Raw genomic sequence first — 20,859 nt, forward strand, 5'->3', positions numbered from 1 at the left:
CTGCCCATATACATCACTGCTGCCTTCAGCAGGCATGCCGTGGGCTTCATCAATGGCTCACACAATACACTTTCCTGGATCACTGATCTTCATTCAATATAGTGAGGTTGTATTTGGCATTCACGGACAACTCTTACATCTTAGTAATATATAGGTTGTGATCAAGCGGTGAGGTAACCGCGAAATGTGTGGACTTTGGGCCGTACATCGTGGGAGCACTACGATATGTGTGGATTTTATGAAGCAGCCAGGCGTTGCGCATTGTTTATTGAATAAAAAGAAACATTTCTACAACATCAGTTATCTGGAAAATTTGTGAAGAGCGGGGGAGTGCCTCTCATTTGACGGTAGGAATAACAGTCTAGGAACATATATATTTATATATTTATCTTTACCCCCTTAGAAGCTGTACTTTCTGCATGAACGTCATGCACACAACCCTTTATTTTTTTTTTATAGTTTATACATATGCGATCCAGGTTAACATCAACCCACAAGCGCGACCTGGGAATTCCTTCTACTGCAAATAATCCAAGGGCAGACCTTTCCTCTTAAGTACTTAATTTAGATGGCCAAATTAGTTTGATATACGGTCCAAGGTGAAATTAAAAAAGGTTGAATGAACTAGATTTGTTTCTTCTGGTCATGTATCTTGATGTTTCTGTTTGTATCTGTTATTGCCCACTCCTGTTTAAATACTGGATGCCTGTATCCTGGCTACACCTTGCCCAACTTTGCTAAATGCTAATTCTTCTCTGATGTTGAGTTTTAAACTTTTCATGCAAACTGCTTTGCCCAGTGATTGTACAAGAAATGATTGCAGACAAATACCACATTGCACATGGACGATGAGATGGAGTGACCAGCCTTTCGTTGGCTTTGCTGATGTGTGAATGAAAGAATTTGTGAACTATCCTTAATGGTTACATTGTTAATCGAAACGGAAAAATCATGGTGATCAACAAATGGCAGTTATCGAAATGTAACTTTTTTGCTTAACTGACGTTGGTGAAAGCTTGGCTTTTTTTGTATTTGGAATGGATAAGGCAGCAGTCCAGGCCTCTTGAACCAACGCCGCACTTGGCCTGATAATGCAATGAGCTCACTCAAAATTGCAGATAAGATGCCGAGAAGTATATCATGTTCTCATTGTTTTATGTAACTTTCGAAAGTAATAAAAAAAGGAATTTTTATAGAGCAAAAATCTATTTCTAATTCTTAACTGCAGAATTGTTAGAAGAATTAATTTGTTTTCTTAAAGTTTAGGTGTTTATGTTGTGGTCCATACTTTCTTTGTAGCTAATAATTCCTGCAAATGAAAAGATGTATTTGTATCTCACAGGCAACACACTAGTTGAGCACTGCTTAAATAGTCCATGCAGCTGAAGCCATTGATCTGAACTCATCGCTGGAGCAGCACAGCTGTTATCAAAACAGCAAATTTCAACCTGCGGGTTACCCCCAATCTCTTTTGTTCGGAGTATTGGTCAGATTTTAGGAAGCAAAATGGGCAGGCATGGCACTTCTCTGGAACTCTGATCTCAGTGGTAGCCTTGTTTGTATATTGTTCCACCAACTAAGACGTAATACCCGGTAAATTGACCCCAACGATAAAGTTTCGAGCAGAGGAATACATGAGGCACAAAAGACACATAGATCTAAGGTGGTTTCAAATAACCCAAAGGCAGTAAACACATTTTTCAACAAATAAATGGAATTTTGATCAGTTTCATTCGTGAATCACATGTGCAGTATGACAGCGGCCTTTTCCTTTGACTGCGCGGACGAAACCGATTGAAGAATTCTTTTTACCACAATTTGGAGCCATTTTTATACATCAGTCTGTGTGAATCACACATGATTTGCAAGTCATCAAATTTAAGCCCAGCAGTTCAAAGTCCACTTGAGAGCAGAGCGCGCTTCAAAGGAGACTGGCAGTCAAAGAAAAAGGCGCGCTCTTTTGTTGTTAACATTTGACAAAGAAGGAAGAAGTAATCAAACCTGCTGCAAAACAATGAAATGTTCTGACTAATGGAATAATGTGTGATGGAACAGGTAGAAATCTGAAAATGCGACAGAAAAGCAGACCTCTTCTTAGAACTAGACGCAGAGTTTGAGCTGACTCCAGGAGGCATGTCGCTATAAAAAGAGTCGGCATCTCCAGGCTTTTTTACATAATCTCCCTGGGGAATTTGTCTAAAGCATAATAAACACAGAAGAGTCAGAAAACAAGGCACATATACACACAGAGACTACAAACACGTACAGGTCAAATACACATATTAGTTATTGGGGTGGGGGTGGGGTGAGAAGAAGGGTAAAGGGTAATGGCACACGAGAATTAGCCACATTAACAATTAGAGTTGGACAACTTTAGCAGAACAACTCTGTGGCTTTGACAGCTTGTACTTTTTCATCCACCTGTCCTTTATTTGTTAATCAGAAATTGCAAAATGTACTGTAGCTTTCAAGGGGTGCATACATTTTTCATTGCAATGATTTGGGGTCCAAACAATTTGGAGAATCACACATCATTTCAATTTTGGTACATACATGAATTACTTTCAAGAACAATTTTTAAAAAAAACATTCTACGACTATTCTATATTTCAAACGGGTCTCCATAACTGAATGACCCCACCCCCCCAATGTATTTATTGAAACAATGACCGTTTTTAAACTAACTGGTAAGAGAACTCAAATGTTCCCTCTTTTCAAACAACCATAACATAAAAAGTATAAGTCAACGATTGAGGGTCTCAATTCATGCCCTCTGCAGATTGTCTGCTTTCTTTATTTCATTTTACTTTATGTATTTATTGAACATTTGTATGGCGCCTATACATCAGAAAGTGTTTCCAGGTTTCACAAGACTAAGGGGGCGTGGCAACATAGGAGAATAACAGCATTAAACGGTCCTACTAGGCCTTGTGACATTCGAATCGTGCAAGCATGGAAGAAGTGTAGGAGGGCAGGAGGGGTGAGGTCAGGACGAAGGGAGGTGAGGGAAGATGAGGGAGGCCAGTGCTCAGGGTTAGTGTCAGGGGCTGGGTAAGTGCTACGGAGGGCCAGGAAGACAAGTGCAATGGGGGAAGGGATAGCAGTAGCTAGTGCGAGGAAGGGGGTAGTCTAGACGCGGTAGTATAGTCAAGGAAGGGTGCCTGAAGGCAACTGCTGAAATGAGGTGCTGAGGCAGGCAGTTTGAGAGGAGGGCCTGGCCACGGTATGACTCAGAAGGGACCAGGAACCTGTTGCAGCAACAGGAGGGCTTAGCAAGGAAGCGGTGAGGGAATGTGGCGGAGAAATGGAAGGTCTTGAGAGGTTTCCAGAATTTAAGGAGCTCTGGCTCAAGTCTGAGAGGGGCAGGTTGGCCATTTCAGAGGGAGGTGCCTGCAGAGGAAATAGATCTACCCCCCACTCTCCGCTTGGAGAAACGTGAGATCAGAACTAGAGGATGGAAGGACTTTAGCAGGGATGTATTTAGGGAGAGAATTTGAAGGTAGCATGGTCCTAGGCACCAGTAATCCTTATAGGTGAAACAGAGGGTCTTGGGTTTGATCCTTGAACCCACCGGAAGCCAATGGTGAGATTTTAAGGCTGAGGGATGCGGTTCCTGGGCTTCATGCCAATGATAAGTCTTGCAGTCCTATTCTGGATTAGTTGAAGAGGGCAGAGGGAGGAGAGAGGAAGATTGAGGAAGAGGCTGTTGCAGTAGTCCAGCCTTCAGAGAACCAGAGCTCTAGAGATACTGAGTTGCTAGGTGAAGGTGAGGAAAGGGAGAATGTCTCTGAGGAGGTGAATCAGAAAGTGGGCCTTCTTGGCAAGGTCACCGATATGAGGTGAGAAGGAGAGAAAGGAGTGGAAGATGGCACCCAGGTTTTTTGCCTCAGGGGAGGGTGGGGGGGGCGGCTCAAGGAGGGGGGCCAGAGAGTAGTGGGAGAGAAGTAGGTGATTTTATAGTTAAACCTAAACAGTAATTAGACTGTAGAAAAAGAATAGTAGCACCAGTCTTCCCTAGAAAGACAACTGCCCACCGTTTACCATTTTATATGAGTTTTTGCTATTACCTTACATGGAAATATATGCTTCAAGAACCAGCTCATATGCAACTCGGGAAACTTTCCTTTTAATTCCTAATATTCCCAGTTCAGGTGCTAGACATTCTGGCACTAATACCCACATGGCAACTGTGGCATGCATGTGGCTTTGACACCTTCCTTGATTTTTCTGCATATTATTGAATCTAGTCACCCCCTGTGACACATCTCCAGATGGGTATGCCATGGTTACATGTTAGGTTTTAGTGCTGCTGAGGGATGTGGGTTAAAGAGTGGGGGAGAGCAGGGCAGGGCAGGGGGATTTCAGGGCAGGGCAGAGGTAATTGTAAACATGTAGAACTCTCCAGAACAGATGAACCACAGCCTCTGTCCTGTAGCATCATCAGTAATTTTGTAAGATTAATTTTGAATTGCCCATGGAATAACATACTATTTCCTTCCATAGATTGGTGTATTACACTCTTAATTGATTAATCCCCAGTATTTACACTCTCATGTTATAACTGTTCCACAGAAGTGAGTTTTAACCTGCGCCGCAAGCATTGAGAATGTTGGCACGTACAAACCTGAAGATCCATCCAATCCGCCTATTCGCACAACTCAGAGAAGATTTTAGTGTGATTCATAAATTTGGCAGATTTAGTAAATGTAGAGAATTTCCTTAGTCCCATACTTACCATGCTTGAGCAGATTTATAATATTTGCGAATGAACGCAAATACATAAAACTGCAACGTTGCCGTATTTATTAACTTTAGGTATTATACGATATATGCATATCGTATAAAACCTGTTCTGAACACCCAGGTTTTTCTGACTGTTGTCCCAGGCCTTAATGTAAGATGGAAAAGAACTGCAGAGCTCCATTCCATTATGAGGGTTAGCTTTTGATATTCATTGATATTCATGATGGCCCACTAAATGAACAGGTATAGGGTCTTTGTAAATGTCTGTGATCCACTTAGCCCAGAATTTGTGGGGCCTGTCAAATTCACGCAGGCTACACACGAATGAATGCACGTACCTACACCTAGTCGAAAGCCATATATGCTTTATGATCATGTTGGCATGATGCAATTATTGGTGATTGATTGTAATGACTTGCTGCTTATAAGTTAACGTGGAATATGGGTAGATGAGATGCTTGCTTACATTTGTCCATAGTAGTAGACAATATCATATGCCACGTAGCATATGTTATTACAGACCCAGCAGACATCATAAAGTCGATAGGAGAAGACCTTCTTCCCACAAACAAAGGCTAGGCACATTTGTTCCAAGGACCTGCAGAATATTACATTAGGTTTGTCAAGAATTTTGAAGAAATCACTCAACCTTTAGTGTCACTTTTAAAAAAGATGCCAAATTTGTGTGATGTGCGATTGTGAAGTAGCAGTCAGACCTACCAAAGTATGGATGAGAGGGTTCATAGTAGGCAAAACAGCAAAGTTGATGGTGAATGCTAGTAGGAAAGGATTAGGAGTGGTTATCTCTCAGATGATTGATGGCATGCCATGCATCTAGAGGTATGTCTGACACAGAATCCAGATACTCAGTTATTGAGCAATAATTGCTCGCATGTGTATTGAGAATCAATTATTTAGGTGCTATCTTTGGGTCATCTTTTTATAGTGTGCACTGACGACCAACCCTGTGTAGAGGTTTTAAGAGTGTAGAGCGAGATTACGCTTAAAATGACAAGAGTACGATTTCCAGGTTAAATCTATACCTGCCATTCAAAATAGCTGATTTTCCTATCATGAATGCTGCTCGATGATGAAGGGAGAACACCAAACGAGGAGGAAGATGTCATAGCTACTTTATAGCTTGATCTCATAAGAGCCTAGATATAAAAAAAAGCATGGAATAGTGAGTTTTCCAAAGACCTAGTACTAGTGATAGAAACACAGTGGACCCCCAAAGGTGGGCCTGAAAAGAAATAGGTCTATATGGATATTATGCCCTTTTTGGATGTTAGCGATGAATTGTCCATAGAGGATGGGTTACTAGTTAGTGGACAACAGTTGTTTCAACCAGTATCTCTCCAGGAGAGAATAGTTCACATTGCTCATGAGGGACATCCATGGATAACAGAGAGGAAGCTAAGGGAAAGATATTGGTGGCCAGGGCTTGATTTGTTCATGAAGCATTTAGTTAGAGATTGTTGGCTTTTCCGTAACTCCAACAAGAGTCTCAAGGTTTCAAAGCAGAAATTAAACCCCACATAATCTCCAGGGAAGCCAGGAAAAAGGTTGAAATTAACATATTAGGCCATGCTACAATTTAGGGAGATGAGTGAAATTTGTATTGGTTATGATTGATTTTTATTATGTGAGGCCAGAAATAAAGCTTGTCAAGACCATGACAGCTCAGGATTTAGGGTTGTTTCTAGATCAGGTTTTCAGAAAGGGGGGGTCACCCCGAAGTTATCAGTGAGAATGGGCTTCAATTTAAGGGAGATATAATGGCAGAGTATCCCAGGAAAATGAGTATTTAGTGGCAATTCACTGAATAATATCACCCTGAGCCGAATGGGCTAGTAGAAAGACTTAATATTGTGACTTTGGAACCCATTGAACAAGCTTGATGTACTACACCCCTCCCAGAATAGACGTAGAATAGGGTGTCCTTGCCCTTTGTTATTTGTTAAGGGTATGAACAGTGGCAAGGGAGTTTATTGAAATCATATGTGGTTTATGATCATTCTAAACACATTATTCGGATTTTTTCTGTATGTTGTATATTTGTTCACTTATTGTGTCTACGAAAATCTGTTTGTTTTTATTTTCCTTATTGAAATATGTTGTTTAATAGTTGTTTTGTGACAACACTGTTTTATGATATTGATGTATTTTTACAATTTAATTACATCTGTCGAATAAAGCATTAAACGAAGCTGCTTTATGTATGTGTGCGTGAAGAATAATTAAGTGGTTCTCATTAGCAGATTTGCTTAATTTTTGCTTTGTGAGGCCTCTGCCCTGTTTATTAAATAAGCCGCTTAGGGCCGCATATAATTCTTGATGGGAACAATTTTCTTTGTGTATTTTGAAAATATTCAAATGCATATACTCTGCTGTAATCAAGTATTTAAGATGGGAAATTGGAAGTAACGATTCAGCACGTGCCTCTACCCTGACTTAAGTGGACATTAGGGCAATGCAACAAATTGTTCAGGTGCATGAGCCTGATTTTGCATGGCCAAAAAGGAGATGAACAACATAATGTCTGCAGGATACATGTCAAAGTATTTTGTCAGTACCTTGTGTAATAGGGACGTGTAGAGAAGGCATACACAAGCAAAAAAAGAAGACTGTTATGCGTGGCCACTATAGCCGTCTACAAACTGTATTAGTCAGGGAGGCCCATATAATAGCCAATCTTAGCATAAAGTTGCTGACCTAAAAAGTGTACCTTCCCCATAGATCAATCTCTGCCACATACTAGTCAGTTTCTCTGGATGGAAATGAACCTGCATATGTAAATGCATACCTGGCTGCTGTAACTATTGTACATTTAAAATCATTGGACTTCAGCATCTTTCCAAATTATTCAGTTTCTGTACATTCCAAGGATTTGGTGACTTAGGAAAAGGCCTAATCAACCACAGCTTTTTCCCCTTGCTTGAACAGGACAAAATACATGCCATGCTTCTGAATTAATCAGGTGGTCTGCTAATGTAAATTGATTGCTGTGGTCCATTTTCTCAAAGAGTTCAAAATGATATTTTTCTGGCTGTGGTAATGGAGAATGTTTTCCCTTCCAAGTACTTAACCATATCTTCATGTTATTTTCGCCCATTGTACCTCTCACCCCATCCTCCTCCGGACTAACAAAAGGCGCCTTATATGATATGATAGGTTATTTATAACGCGCTTAATACCCAGAGGTTTCTAAGTGCGGACCCGGGGATCGAACCTGTGGTGCTCAGTGTCGTCTTGCTTCCAAGGCGAGCACATTGCCCATGACCTATCCTCCCGTGACAATGCAATAAGCAGGAAGATGGTGCTCTATTGAAGGTGTTGAGGCCGGGATGGGTCTCTATCATAAAGAAGATGGTAAGGAGGCTGAAGTATCGGATGCTGTGCTTTCACCAAACGTCCAATATGGTGGATAGGATGTGGGGTCCATAAGGTATGGTGCAAGCTTAGGAATTCAAAGGTCCATGAAGCCCCACTGGTGATCCCCTCAGGCCAAATACGTCCCACAAAGGGTATTTTTGTTTGCTAAAAAAGGGGGTTATGTATGCTGTCAACTATGTTCCACCGAATCTTCTAAACAAAACACTGTACTCACCAGGGCCTTGTTATTATCTTGACCTCTCTATTTGGGGGTACTATAAAGAGCAATTTTAAAGCTTCGAAGGATCTAGAACCACATGGCTAGTTTCTGTCTGACATTTAAAGGGTTAAATCAAACCATCCTGCCCCTGAAAGACTTCAGTGGTTCTCTATGAAGCAAATAATTAGGGTTAACGGTGCTTACACTATTTTAGGGTGCAGGACCAGAAAATCCATAAACTACATCAGTATACTCCCGGAAATGATCTAAGATCAGGCGGCAAGTACTCTGTGGCCCTACCAAGTTTCATCCATAAGAAGCACATTGGCAGGCTTGCGGGTTTGTGGAATTCTGCTTATCAATAGCCGAGAAACCATCTCAACCTGCAGGCTTTTAAAGAACCCTGCAGCTAAACATTTCAACGAGTTATTCAATTTCACTGTGCCGCCCACACGTACACGCCCCTCCAATGCAACCTGTGATTGGAATCGCTCAACCACATGTCATTTAGGTCAGCTGTGAAAGTAAGTCAAAATGAGAACTTGAACAACTATTTTAAAGGCCCATCCCCTGCTCCATATTGTACTGAGAACATAGAGCTCCAATGTGGCCATAGTTGGCATAGTCCAAAACTACTAAATGCATTAATTTTGTGCCTATGGTGGGCAATGAGGACATCTTTCTATCCATGAAAGATAGCAGCATGTGGCTGTGATCCTGAAATCAAAGGGAAATAGGACAGGCCTAGCGGATTGCAAAAGCCTTGCAGTGCTGGTCCGAGTTTGGAGTACCTAAATGTTGTTGCTGACAACCTGAGTTGGCAAGAGATCTTCCGTAGGTCAAACCCCAGGTTGGCATACAGTTAGCATTGTGGCCCATCTTTTTGGAATATCCAATGCAGTATCCTTGTGGCACTGAGCTGTAACTGAATGTCAGTGACCCTACTTCACATTTTCCAGTGGTGTCCTGATAGAGGATACTTATTTTCGACTCAACATACCTGCATCCAGCTCAAGGTCTGATTGCTTTAATGAAGTCAGGCTCTAAAACACCAAGTGCGTGACATATGGATATTTGCGATGCACTGGTTAAAATAACATTTGCAGATGTTTCAAGTGTAATTTTTGGAGAGCCGTACAGCTAATAATGTAGAATTACCAAAACATATCTATGAGGATGATATTGGACATCAATCACTATAGACACTAAACGTTGGACTTTCTTGATGCTAATAAATGGCAGCTATAAAACACATATGCTACTTTGCATAAGTGCCTACAAATAAATTGGCCTGGGATTCAGATTTCAATGTAGTATTGCACTGTAAATCCCATGATGTGTGTACAATTTCTTATGTATGATTTAAGCAATACTCAACCTGCTGCACTATGCATGGCACAGTGAAAGGTAATTTGGTTCAGTTTATTTGATTTCATCATCTGGCCTCAGCATTTGTGCTGTGCTAACAAAAGCACTGTGCAGATGGATTGCACGAGTCAAAATGAGGCTTCCTGCTTAAATCCTTTCCTTCATATTATCTCTATTTTATTGGTGTTTTCTATACAGTCGCAAGATCGCACAAATACTTCAAGCTGCCAAAGTCATCTGGTTGAGGCCAGGATGTAAAAGCATGTCCAGACCACTCACATTTAATTAGGGTTAGTAAACAAATACTTACAAGACACAAGAGTGCATCCCAGAATTGCTAAGGCAACATGGATGGGGGCGCAAATAATGGGTTGGCAGAGAGAGGAGCGATAAAGGGAGGATAGAGTTGGAATTAAGGTAAGTCCAGTTTACTGAAGAGGTATAAGTGCTATGGGGTCTGAAAGTGCATATGCGGTAAGTTTTATTGTGGTACAAGGGTGATGGAAGGAGGGAAAGAAGAGGTGGCTAGGAAGGTGTTAAACAAGTTGGAAGACGGGGGAGTTGAGATAGGCTTCAGGGGTGTCTAAGTGCTTATATAGTTGAAAAAGGTGGTGTCGGGAGGAAAGAGTGATGGATGGGAGCGCAAATAATGGGTTGGCAGAGAGAGGAGCGATAAAGGGAGGATAGAGTTGGAATTAAGGTAAGTCCAGTTTACTGAAGAGGTATAAGTGCTATGGGGTCTGAAAGTGCATATGCGGTAAGTTTTATTGTGGTACAAGGGTGATGGAAGGAGGGAAAGAAGAGGTGGCTAGGAAGGTGTCAAACAAGTTGGAAGACGGGGGAGTTGAGATAGGCTTCCGGGGTGTCTAAGTGCTTATATAGTTGAAAAAGGTGGTGTCGGGAGGAAAGAGTGAGTGGTGTTGTGGGGTTGAAGTACAAGGGGTATGAAGGTTGAAGCAGGTGGTGTGTTTGGTTTGTGGTTGAAGGTTGGCACGGAACTAGTTTCTGGATAGTTTTCTGAAGGTGTTGAATTTGAGTTCTTGTGAGAAGTGGTCTGCTTGTTTCGTAGGGTGGTGACAAAGGAGGAGAATGATTTGTCTCCATTTTCTTTATGCTTAACTTTGAGAAGTGTTTGAGTAGTCTTATTTGATAACCATAGATATCTGCGTGGGATGGGAAGCTTATGGCATGATTGGGGGCACGAGGGGATGAAAGAGTGGAGGGTTTGCTGGGTAATGCTTATTTATTGTATTTATTTATTTATTTATTTATTGGGTATTTATAATGCACCTATACAGCAAATGGTGTTTCAGGACGCATCAAGACAAGGGGGCGAGGATGAAGAAAAACAAAAACGTTCCTACTAGGCCTTGAGTCATTCGGATTGTGCAAGTGCAGTAACAAGAGGTGCAGGGGAGAGGGGGTGGGGAAGTGCCGGTCTTGGATTTTGAGTTCTAGTTTTGGTGGATAACCAGTTGTGTAGTTTTAGCGCTGGAGTGATATGGTTGCAACGGTTGAGGTTTAGTACACATCTTGCAGTTTTATTTTGGATAATTTGGAGTGACTTTGGAACAACACTAGATTATTGCTTTCACTTTGCACATGGTTGCAGACACAATCCTATTTGCAGAATATTCATAATGTGCTGTGAATGGACACAGCAAGTCATAAACTCCCTTTGATACATACCCCTTGTCTTATTGCTAATACTGTAATTTTGCCCATCAAATGCTATCTCCAGGTGTAAGGAGTCTATACTTTTATAAGGCCCTTAGTGTGAAAAACACAATACATATGTACCCTTCTAAAAAGATTACATTCTTGAGTGAGGGGTGGTGTCATGCAGTCTTTAAAAACATTAAAATAATCCTCAGTGGTATCTTGGAGAATAGCAAAATACTATACATACATTTTTCACTGACGCATGCTCTTACATGGGAGCCATTTTAGAATAAATCTTCACTGGACTTTAACAATTACACAATGAAGCAAGAACAGATTGAGGGCTGTAAGCCTAATGTGGTTCAGGTGAGGCTAAATCATGCCTGAAAATAAAAATAGGGTCATGTCACCACACAGTAGACACTATCTGAAAATGAAATTTATATGTCAATCTCTCTCTCTGGTACTTCATGCTCGTGTGGTATAGAGTATGCATGTGTTGGTGTGTGTGTCTATATCTGCACAAGGGCATTTGAGCATATGCATGTGTGTGAGCAACTGCATACACAGACATGGATATGTGCCCATGGAGGAAGGTGTGTATATTCGTAGAGGGTGAGCACATGCTGAGCTATGCATGCATGGATGTGCATGCATAGTTGTGCTTGCGTGCTTGTGTGCGCACAGAGGTTTGTAAGCATGTGTGGAGGTATCTGTACCCACAAAGGTGTTCATGTATCAGTGTGGAGATGTGCATGTGTACAGAGGTGTGCGAGAACGTGTGCATGCACATTTGATTATGTAGATCTATGTAGTGGTGTGCATGTGGATGGAGAGAAGTGTGTGTGCACATGTATTCCCATGCAGAGGTATGGGATCATATGCTCAGATGTGTGAGACTGCATACAGATGTGGGTGGCTGGGTGTGTGTGGATGCCTGCAGGGCTGGATGTGGAAGTATGTGTAGACACACAAATACACACACACACACACACACACAGGCATGCACATGGATGTGTTTGCATGTTGAGGTATGTACACACTCACACACATGCACACTTGAATAACCACACCTTCATGCTTACACATAAAATCTCTGTGCATGCACCCCCATACACACTATTTTGCATGATCATACACTATCATACACACACACATGCTTGAGAATCAATCTGCACATGCGTTCACAGCTGCACAGAGACACATACACAGATCTCTGCACACATACACACCCGCACTCCCATGCACCCCTGGATATGCACACACAAACCCAAAGCCATACCCCCGGAGAGAGAGAGAGAGAGAGAGAGAGAGAGAAAGAGAGTGAGATTGAGCCAGACCCATGGGTACATTTTACTCTGCTATATTATATGCTGTAATTTGCAGTACACTCTGGCCTTGTTTTTACTTTCAGACAGGATATAGCACAAGCTAAACAACCAGCCAAACAATGTTAAGCTTCCAGTGGTCAATCTATTCCTGGTACTTTGTAATATTTGCCACGGAGTGCCAACATTTAATTCTCTAATAGCTCCCCACAGAAGTGAAATTGAGAGTTCATGTAGGGGGTTAATGTACATGCTTGCAAGAAGTGTATTACTATTCTTCAGCAAACCACACGTGATTAATCCGATATTTTAATGGAAGCTTTGAACGATGCCCCAAATTTAAGTTATTGAAATGCACAATGTAAAACTTCCCAGTATATGACAGACAAAATTAGTATCAAGGTCAAAGGTTCACAATTGTCTGCGTTAAGGCATTGCAGTAATCTACCGTGTTACAAGAGAAGCAGGATCTTTGCTTTCTTCTTTGTTTGTTTCTTAAACAGCCGCTGCACTGGACCAACAATGCACACAGTCACAGGTTTGGCTTTATAAGGTTGTCCTTCACAAAAATATGATGGAAGAGATTTTGAAAGACTGGGCCAGCATCCCAGCCAGTGAAAGAACCAAGCTCCAGGATATGGCAGCTTCTCCTGTGCAAGCCAAGCATACCAGACCGGCAAGGCTTCCGGTGCTGCAGGCTTTTTGGAATGAACAAGGCTGTGTTGAGTAGAAAAAAGTTGATAAAGGATGTCCCTTGAATCTACATGCTGCCATCAGGAACAATGTTGAACCAGCTCTCAGTTCCTGAGGAGGAGTGTCAAGGATTCAGGGTAATTTAGCACTCCCAACAGCTGAAGACCTAAGAACAGGTAACACACAGGAGATCATATTGCAGAATGCATAGTTTGGCAACTATCCATATGCAGTATGCACGAGAGGGAAGTAAACCCCAGGATTCAAAGCACATGGAATATATGTGGCCCACACCAGTCCTACACGTTTGGTTTCCTAGGTTGTGATTTTTAGTAGGCTGGCATTCTCAGGAAACGACCACCACTGAAGATTGTGATGGTCCACCAAGGACATCTTATAGACTTACGATCTACCCTGCGTCTATCTCTTCATCTTCTGTTCTGACTTGTGGTTATTCAGTCTTTCTTTACATCTATCTTAATGTTTTCCTGAGCCTCTGTTGATACAGGGACACTGATCTTGAAACAGCCCCCATCTTAAAAGTGGGATACAATACGTGGATGAATGCACTAAAACACGCAGCCCACAAATTTATCCCTTAGCTTTCAATCTAGTATCTTCAAAAATGGACTTTAACGGTTTAAAAATTGTATGAACAAACAGATCTGAAGGGCCCAACTGCACTTTCAAATAAAAAGTAATGCAAGAGAACACAAAGTATTAGTAAGGGGATTTATTGTTGGGACTAAATGGCGAATATAGTATCCTGCTGTGATTTACAGAAATCACTAGCCTGGGTAATATTAATAAAAAATGAACACTGAAGATGCTAAAATGGCCTTATGGGTTGCAAGCCGCACAGTTAAGCTAATGTTGACTAATTTACAGAGACACCATATAGATGGTTAATTCAGCCTGACCAGCCGGAGGGGTGAGGAGGGGCCGGGGCCAGAGTAGGAGATTGAGGATACCGTGATCTGGGGAAAGCAGCACCTTGCCCCACAGCCAATAATCCTAGCTTGGCCACCAAATCCCAAGAAAGGCCGCAGGGATTTGCCAACTGTTTGGTGCCCACACCCTCCTGGCGATTTCACGAGGAACAGCAAGAGGAAGAAAGCCTGCTCATAAGGTACATGCCTCTTCACCACTGGCACAAAACATGTCTGAAACATGTTTGAAACTATTTCCAATGAGCGAGGAAACATGATTGACTGCGAAAAGGGATGAAAATCCAGCAGGGTCTCACTGAGGCACTTTGCTTTTCCGAGAAAAGAAATGAAACTGAATTGCAAATCAGAGACTGGAGAGGGGTACAGTGCTTTTCTTGGCCAGTAAAACACAAGTAGCTGCGCTGAATTCATTACGGATAGCATGATGCGGCTACTGGCGCCAGCACGTTTAATGTTTGATCTTTTCCACAAGAGTCTGAGGTCCACAGAAAGGGTGACAGTATTCTGCTAGGGTGCATCCACGGAGAGAAATTCACTTGATCAATACCAACTGGAAATAGAGTCAATCCAGGCACTGCGGCGAAGTCGCATCATTACAAGGACGCCAGATAAGTAGCATTTTCATAGTTACACATCTTGTGATTTAATGCTAAGGGGCTATTTACCCGGTAGGCGGTGAGCCATGGCGCTATTAGCGCCATGGCTCATGCCGGTAAAATACCGGCACCGCCTTGGCGGAAAGGGGATTTACCGCCCCATTCCAAGGTTGGAGGGGCGGTAAATCCCCCTTCCGCCATAGCCCTTCCCCATTCCCATTTCTGCCCCATAGGGCTCTATGCGAATGGGGAAGGCGCTAATTACGGCACCGCAATTTTGCGGTGCCGTAATTAGCTCCGAGGTCCCTTAGCGGGTTGGATTTTAACTCCTGCAAAAAGCAGGCGTTAAATCCACCAACCCGCAAAGGGACCTCGTAGTAAGGCGGTAGGGATTTACCGGTACCAGTATTTTACCGGTAAATCCCTACCGCCATCCGTGTAATGAGGCCCATCTGGCATTATCCCAATTGGTCTCTGATTTTAGGTAAAGAAAACATTGTGTAATGGTCATAATAATTGTAAGAAAATGTTGAACATACAGTAAGTCCATCACTTCTAAGCATCCGCAATACATTCAACCAACACATTACAAAACATGACTGTATTTCGGGAGGAGATTTAATAGGACCTGACGCATTTGTGCAGGGTTTTTATTTTTTACATACCTCTGTTTCCTATAGTTTCTTTCCAAGATAGGGAAGAAAAGAAAATACGAATGAGTTTTAAATGTAAAGATTTCTTAAATGGAAACATTATAATAGTTGTGTATTCTTGTTGCACGTTTGGCAACACTTACATGCATTGGTGACAAAGGGAAATATACATGTTCAGTTGACAAAAAGAGTGATGGAATGAAAAGTGACTCACCTGAAAGTAACAATGATGTTTCTCAATGGTATCTTTCCTCCCTGCCTCGTACACCTATTGAAAGGCCCACAGCACCTGACAGACTCTGCAAACCATTACACTACTTGAACACCAGACATACCCACTGGTGAAGCACCGCTGCAGGATTTCCAGAACTGACCATTCCCCTTCGCCTAGCGCACAGCTCCTCAAAAATGTCCCATCACCTGCATAGTAAGGAACACCTTGAGAACCCCAGAAGAAGGAGATCAGTTTGTCATTAAGAACGCAGATATTACCTTTGGGTAAATACTTTCTCGTTCATATACAATCGCCTGTAGATTTTTCCATTCTTGAAAGGCCCTCAAATCATATAATATAGTTTAGAAGGTTTGGGCCAAGGAGGAATTTGAGGAAAATCCAACTTTGCTGAGCATTTTAGGTGCTATATGAATAGTACTACAAAATGCCTGGCATGGGTATTTAACTAATGTTTAGCTGCAATTAAGTGGGGGGAAATTCTTCTTTCTCCTATTCTTTTAGACAGACGCTGCACCACCAATGGCATAAGGACAGAACCCCCTTTCTAGGAACAGTCGAGTGCTTCTGATTGAGGGATAGCACTAGTTTATTAGCAGGGTAGGTATACCAGCATAACATGACTTTTTCTCCAGGCACCATCATGTGTGTTGATTATGGTATAGGTTGGTGTTGGAGAAGTAAATTGTAGATTGATAGTGATATTCCCTTGTTTGAGTTTCTCAGATATTGTGTGTTGTGAGGCTTGTGTGAAAGAGTTGTGTTATTTGAGACATCACAAGTCATGACTAAACGTGCTGTGATCTAGAGCAACCGGGACAATGTAGCATGAAAACAATGGGCCTCATTCCAAGTTTGCCGGTCCGGGAACTACGGTACCGGTAAGCATGCCGGCACCGTAGTTCCCGGACTGGCAAACTATGAGTTCTGCTTGCGGGTGCCGTTGCAGCCACCAGGCCTAACCTGACGGCTGCAAAGGCACCCGCGAGCAGAGCACATCGGATGCACCGGCACCATTCACGAATGGTTCCGGTGCATCCGCCTTCCCCATTTCCATTGAGCCCTATGGGTCTCAAATGGGAACGGGGAAGAATATTTTCCGGTGCACTGGAATGGGAAATTACTGGATCCGCCGGGGTTGAAATACCCCGGTTATTGCCCATTCCAGGGGTGCCGGAAAAATTATGACTGTGGCGGCAGCCGTGTCTGTATTACAGGCACGGCTGCCGCCAGAGACGTAATGTGGCCCAATGTGTCAGAGTGATTTTGCTTAAATAGTTGTCATTCTATGTATAGGTATTGTAAGAGTACTGTATACATACATAAAAAGGTGCAAGATAGTAAAGATTGTAGGCTATACCACATGTTACTTATATAATACAATAGAGAATATGGACATATGAGTATTCCATTATCTAAGCTTGCAGCCCCTTCTCCACACCCTTGTTCTCTACCTCATACTTTCCCGAGATGAGCGAGAAAGGAAATCCAAAAGGTTTACATGTTAGAGTTTCTCTGCTAGACCTCTGTAAATAAGAGTCTTCATTATCTTCCCAACCTTTGGTCCATGTTAGAAACCAAATGGGACTCCCTAGTAGACTTCGCTCAGTCAGCATTTTGATTGTTCCCCTAACTCAAATGAAAGGTGAATCCAGGACTGCTGTGTAGAATTGCGTTGGGAAAACATTGATTACTGATTCCAGTTTCCTATTAATGCCATTAACTTGGTGGGTTCTTATAGGGAACATGTATCTGAAGACTCCTGCATATATCCACAGGAGCTGGCACCTCTGCTAGTATTCTTTAGGATGATGAAGAGCATTCCTGCTTGAAGCTGCCTTGGACTCCCAAGGATAAGCCCTAAGTTTCATCCAGCACTTAGGGAGATGCTTGACCATGCTTTGTGTAAACCCTTTGATTGGCATGGTATGGGTCAGCATGCTGGGATAAAACACTTTTGCATTGTGACGTTTTACACTTCCTTGTCCTGGAAATTCCATTGTCAGTGGGTTCAGCCTAGACTAGATTCTGTCCAACCTAATAATTATCTCTGGGGTGTTAGTATCTGCTGAGAGAGGCCCTCCTGTTGGTGGCATCCCCCCCCAAGCAGAAACCTATTTTTCTTTTGGATCTTGCAAAATCCAGCCAATATAGTTTAACAGTTTTACTTTATTATATTTGGTCCTGAATTAAAGAAGCCGGTTGAATAAAGTACCCCTTGTGTGTATTTTCCCCAGCAACAATCCCCTTCACATTGCTAGATAATGGCAGGCTTTCATTCAACAGTTTACTTTTTAAAACGGGCCCTTTTCTCCTTGAGTTTGCAAAGACCATTTTACATGTGTGGTGAAAAGCTGGCATTTCTTTTAAAATTAGTTTTTGCATCTCCCTCTGGATTCCCACACTGTCTTGCAGCTATAGTTATTTCTTGTATGCAGGAGTTTTGTTTGAAGCACAGATGCATTGAAATTGACATGGCTCAGATAGCCAGAGTTTCTTTGAACTACTGATCTTTGATACTTTGTGAAGAAAATTAACGCATTTTCCCGTGCGGGTAAAAGTGGAGTTCCTTGTTGATTTTTCTCAGTGTTGATTTGACAGGGCCTATCATTCAGAAATCATGCCTGGTTTTGCTGAAGCACAATGAGATATACTGAGTGTGGCAAGACCTTATTAATCACAGTGGTTTAAGGAAGAACAGATGGAAATAGTGTCAGCAGCATTATTGTATAAATGTCCTTTTTAATGGGGGTTTTGGGCTTGCAGCAAGGCAACGCTGTTTTTTCTTTTCCACTTTATTCCATTTGTATGTTTCAGAACACACTGGCATGCTCCCCGAGTGTGTCCTCTTGTTCCATCCTGCCCAATGTATGCTTGGCAAGATGGTGCAGCCTTCTTTTTGTTTCTGCAATTGTATTACAGGCACGGCTACCGCCAGAGTCGTAATGTGGCCCAATGTGTCAGAGTGATTTTGCTTAAATAGTTGTCATTCCAAGTATAGGTGTTGTAAGAGTGCTTTATACATACATAAAAGGTGCAAGATAGTGAAGATTGTAGGCTATACCACATGCTACTTATATAATATAGGAAGTGTAAAGTGGAGAAGGGGCAATACACCTTCAATCAAGCGGAGAAACCCCCACCTTGCTCTGGAGGAAATGACAGTTAGTGGCAGCTAAAGAAAGAAAAAATTGGTCCAGTGACAGACAAAGGGCTTCCATTTTCTTCCAAAGACTATTTATGAATAAAAATGTAAAGACTTTTATCTCTGCAGTAAGACTTTGTAAAAATGTAAACATTTTGCAGTTTAAAAGTGATTTTATGGGCTTTCATTTAAGACATGGGAGAATTCACTGACCCCTGGGGAATAGAAATGGCAAAGAATCAGGGATTACAAGAAAAGTATCCTTGATGCCCATGCACATTTTTATACTTACATCCCTTATGATAATCCACACATGTGTATAAAGTTATGGAATTTTAGGCAGAATCGTTCATACTCAAAATTACCGAAAAGTATTAGAAGGGCAAAACCATGTCTCACAGATTGCAGAGTTGGAGTGCTATGCTCTACACAAAATATGTAACCTGTGTATATATTTTGGTAAGAGATTTCAACTGTATAAATGTACCGTTTGTGGCAAAATCAGATTTTAGCTAAAATAACTGTGGGAGGTTTTTGAACATTGTAAAACTCACTTCATAAATCTGACATGTTATCCTGAAATCCAACCAGGTGAGAGCGAGGCGGAGACTAGCACCCCTGACCAATCCCGTGGGTTAGAGATGTGCTTAGCTAAGCCTGCCCAGCTATATACTTTGATGATGTCACTATGCATTATAAATAAGATTCCCTGACAAGACTCTACACACACACTCTTCCTGATTTTCCTGCACCGCGTTCCTGTTCCATTCATCTTGCTGAGTCCAGATTCCAACTACAAGGCCAAAGCATTGCTGACACTACTCAAGGGCCCACTGCAAAACCCAAGCATTGATCCTATTCCAAGCAAGGCCATTGATCCAGAATCAACCCACTAATCTCCCATTAAGAAGGGGAAAGCTGTGGTACCTTTTGCATCCTGAACCAGCCTGGCTTACTGCCCACTTACTGCTTGCCCACTAACTGCATCCAGAGGTACCTGTGCCATCCAGTGACCACAATTGCCATCCGGTGACCCGACCCTGCCAGGCCTTCTTCTGCCTAGCTGTCCTTTGCCAACGTGCTGCCGTGTAGTGATCAGAGCCATTGACGGTCCAAAAATCCCAAAACTAAAAGTGGACTGTAAGTATAATCCCTACCCCATAGAAATCCATAGCCTAACTTGTCTTGCATTTGTTCTTATCCCCCTCTCTAAGCCATCCTATCCTTATCCTGGTAACTTGTTAAAACTGTCAGAATTCTCTGTGTTTCTGCCCTTGATTCAAAACATTAGCCCCACTTTTCTCTTCCTTTCTGTCTTGTATAAATCATAAATCATTGGCGATATTGTGTTTCAATAAATACATTTTCCCTAAAAAAAAGGGGTTCACTGCGTGAAGGGTTACAACTGCAGCATAACTTTTATATTCACGGGTGGCGTTCCTCTTTTCTTTAAATCTAGTTTAAGTAAAATTTGCCTTTCACTTTTAAAACCGATCTTCTCTTTTTCACTGCTATATTTTCCTAAAAACGAACCTCACTCTACCTTTTAAATCTCTCTCAATTCACCAGCTACCCCTATTCTTTCACTTCTGTAATATCCCTGTGATGTACCTCTGTCCCTCAGACTAAAAACCACATCACGATTTGCAATATCTCATATCTTTTTTAAAGAACCGTTTGAGTAAATTTACACAGAAATTGAAAGGAAATGTAACCTTTACACGTGTCATTTTGCTGCAATTTGTTTTAAACTTTCCATTCATGTTCGAATTATATGCTCTTGGTAATTCATTGCTGGTGATTGTTAGTGTCTATGCATTGTTGCTTTAATGAGAAATTGTATTTACCTTAAAGTTATAACTGCAGGTTAATTATTTATTTGTCCATTTCCAAG

At 41.9% G+C, this 20,859-nt stretch overlaps 1 protein-coding gene across 5 annotated transcripts in view; it reads right to left on the minus strand.

Moving 5' to 3' along the window:
* The window catches only part of ADAM22 (ADAM metallopeptidase domain 22), a 1,877,697-nt gene that overhangs the window by 162,476 nt on the left and 1,694,362 nt on the right, over positions 1 to 20,859 (minus strand). The window contains exons 26-27 of one of the 5 annotated variants that reach the window (XM_069648368.1): positions 15,601 to 15,618; positions 2,002 to 2,196 (exon numbers count right to left, since the gene is read on the minus strand). The exons of 1 other annotated variant lie outside the window; for it this stretch is intronic. In XM_069648368.1, the coding sequence (XP_069504469.1) occupies positions 2,002 to 2,196; positions 15,601 to 15,618 (213 nt within the window). The remainder of the gene's footprint in view (positions 1 to 2,001; positions 2,197 to 15,600; positions 15,619 to 20,859) is intronic. 3 more of the 5 variants (XM_069648370.1, XM_069648369.1, XM_069648371.1) reach the window with 3 other exon arrangements.

Source organism: Ambystoma mexicanum, chromosome 2q, assembly GCF_040938575.1.
Source record: "Ambystoma mexicanum isolate Mex_15411 chromosome 2q, UKY_AmexF1_1, whole genome shotgun sequence".
Taxonomy (NCBI): Eukaryota; Metazoa; Chordata; class Amphibia; order Caudata; family Ambystomatidae; genus Ambystoma; species Ambystoma mexicanum.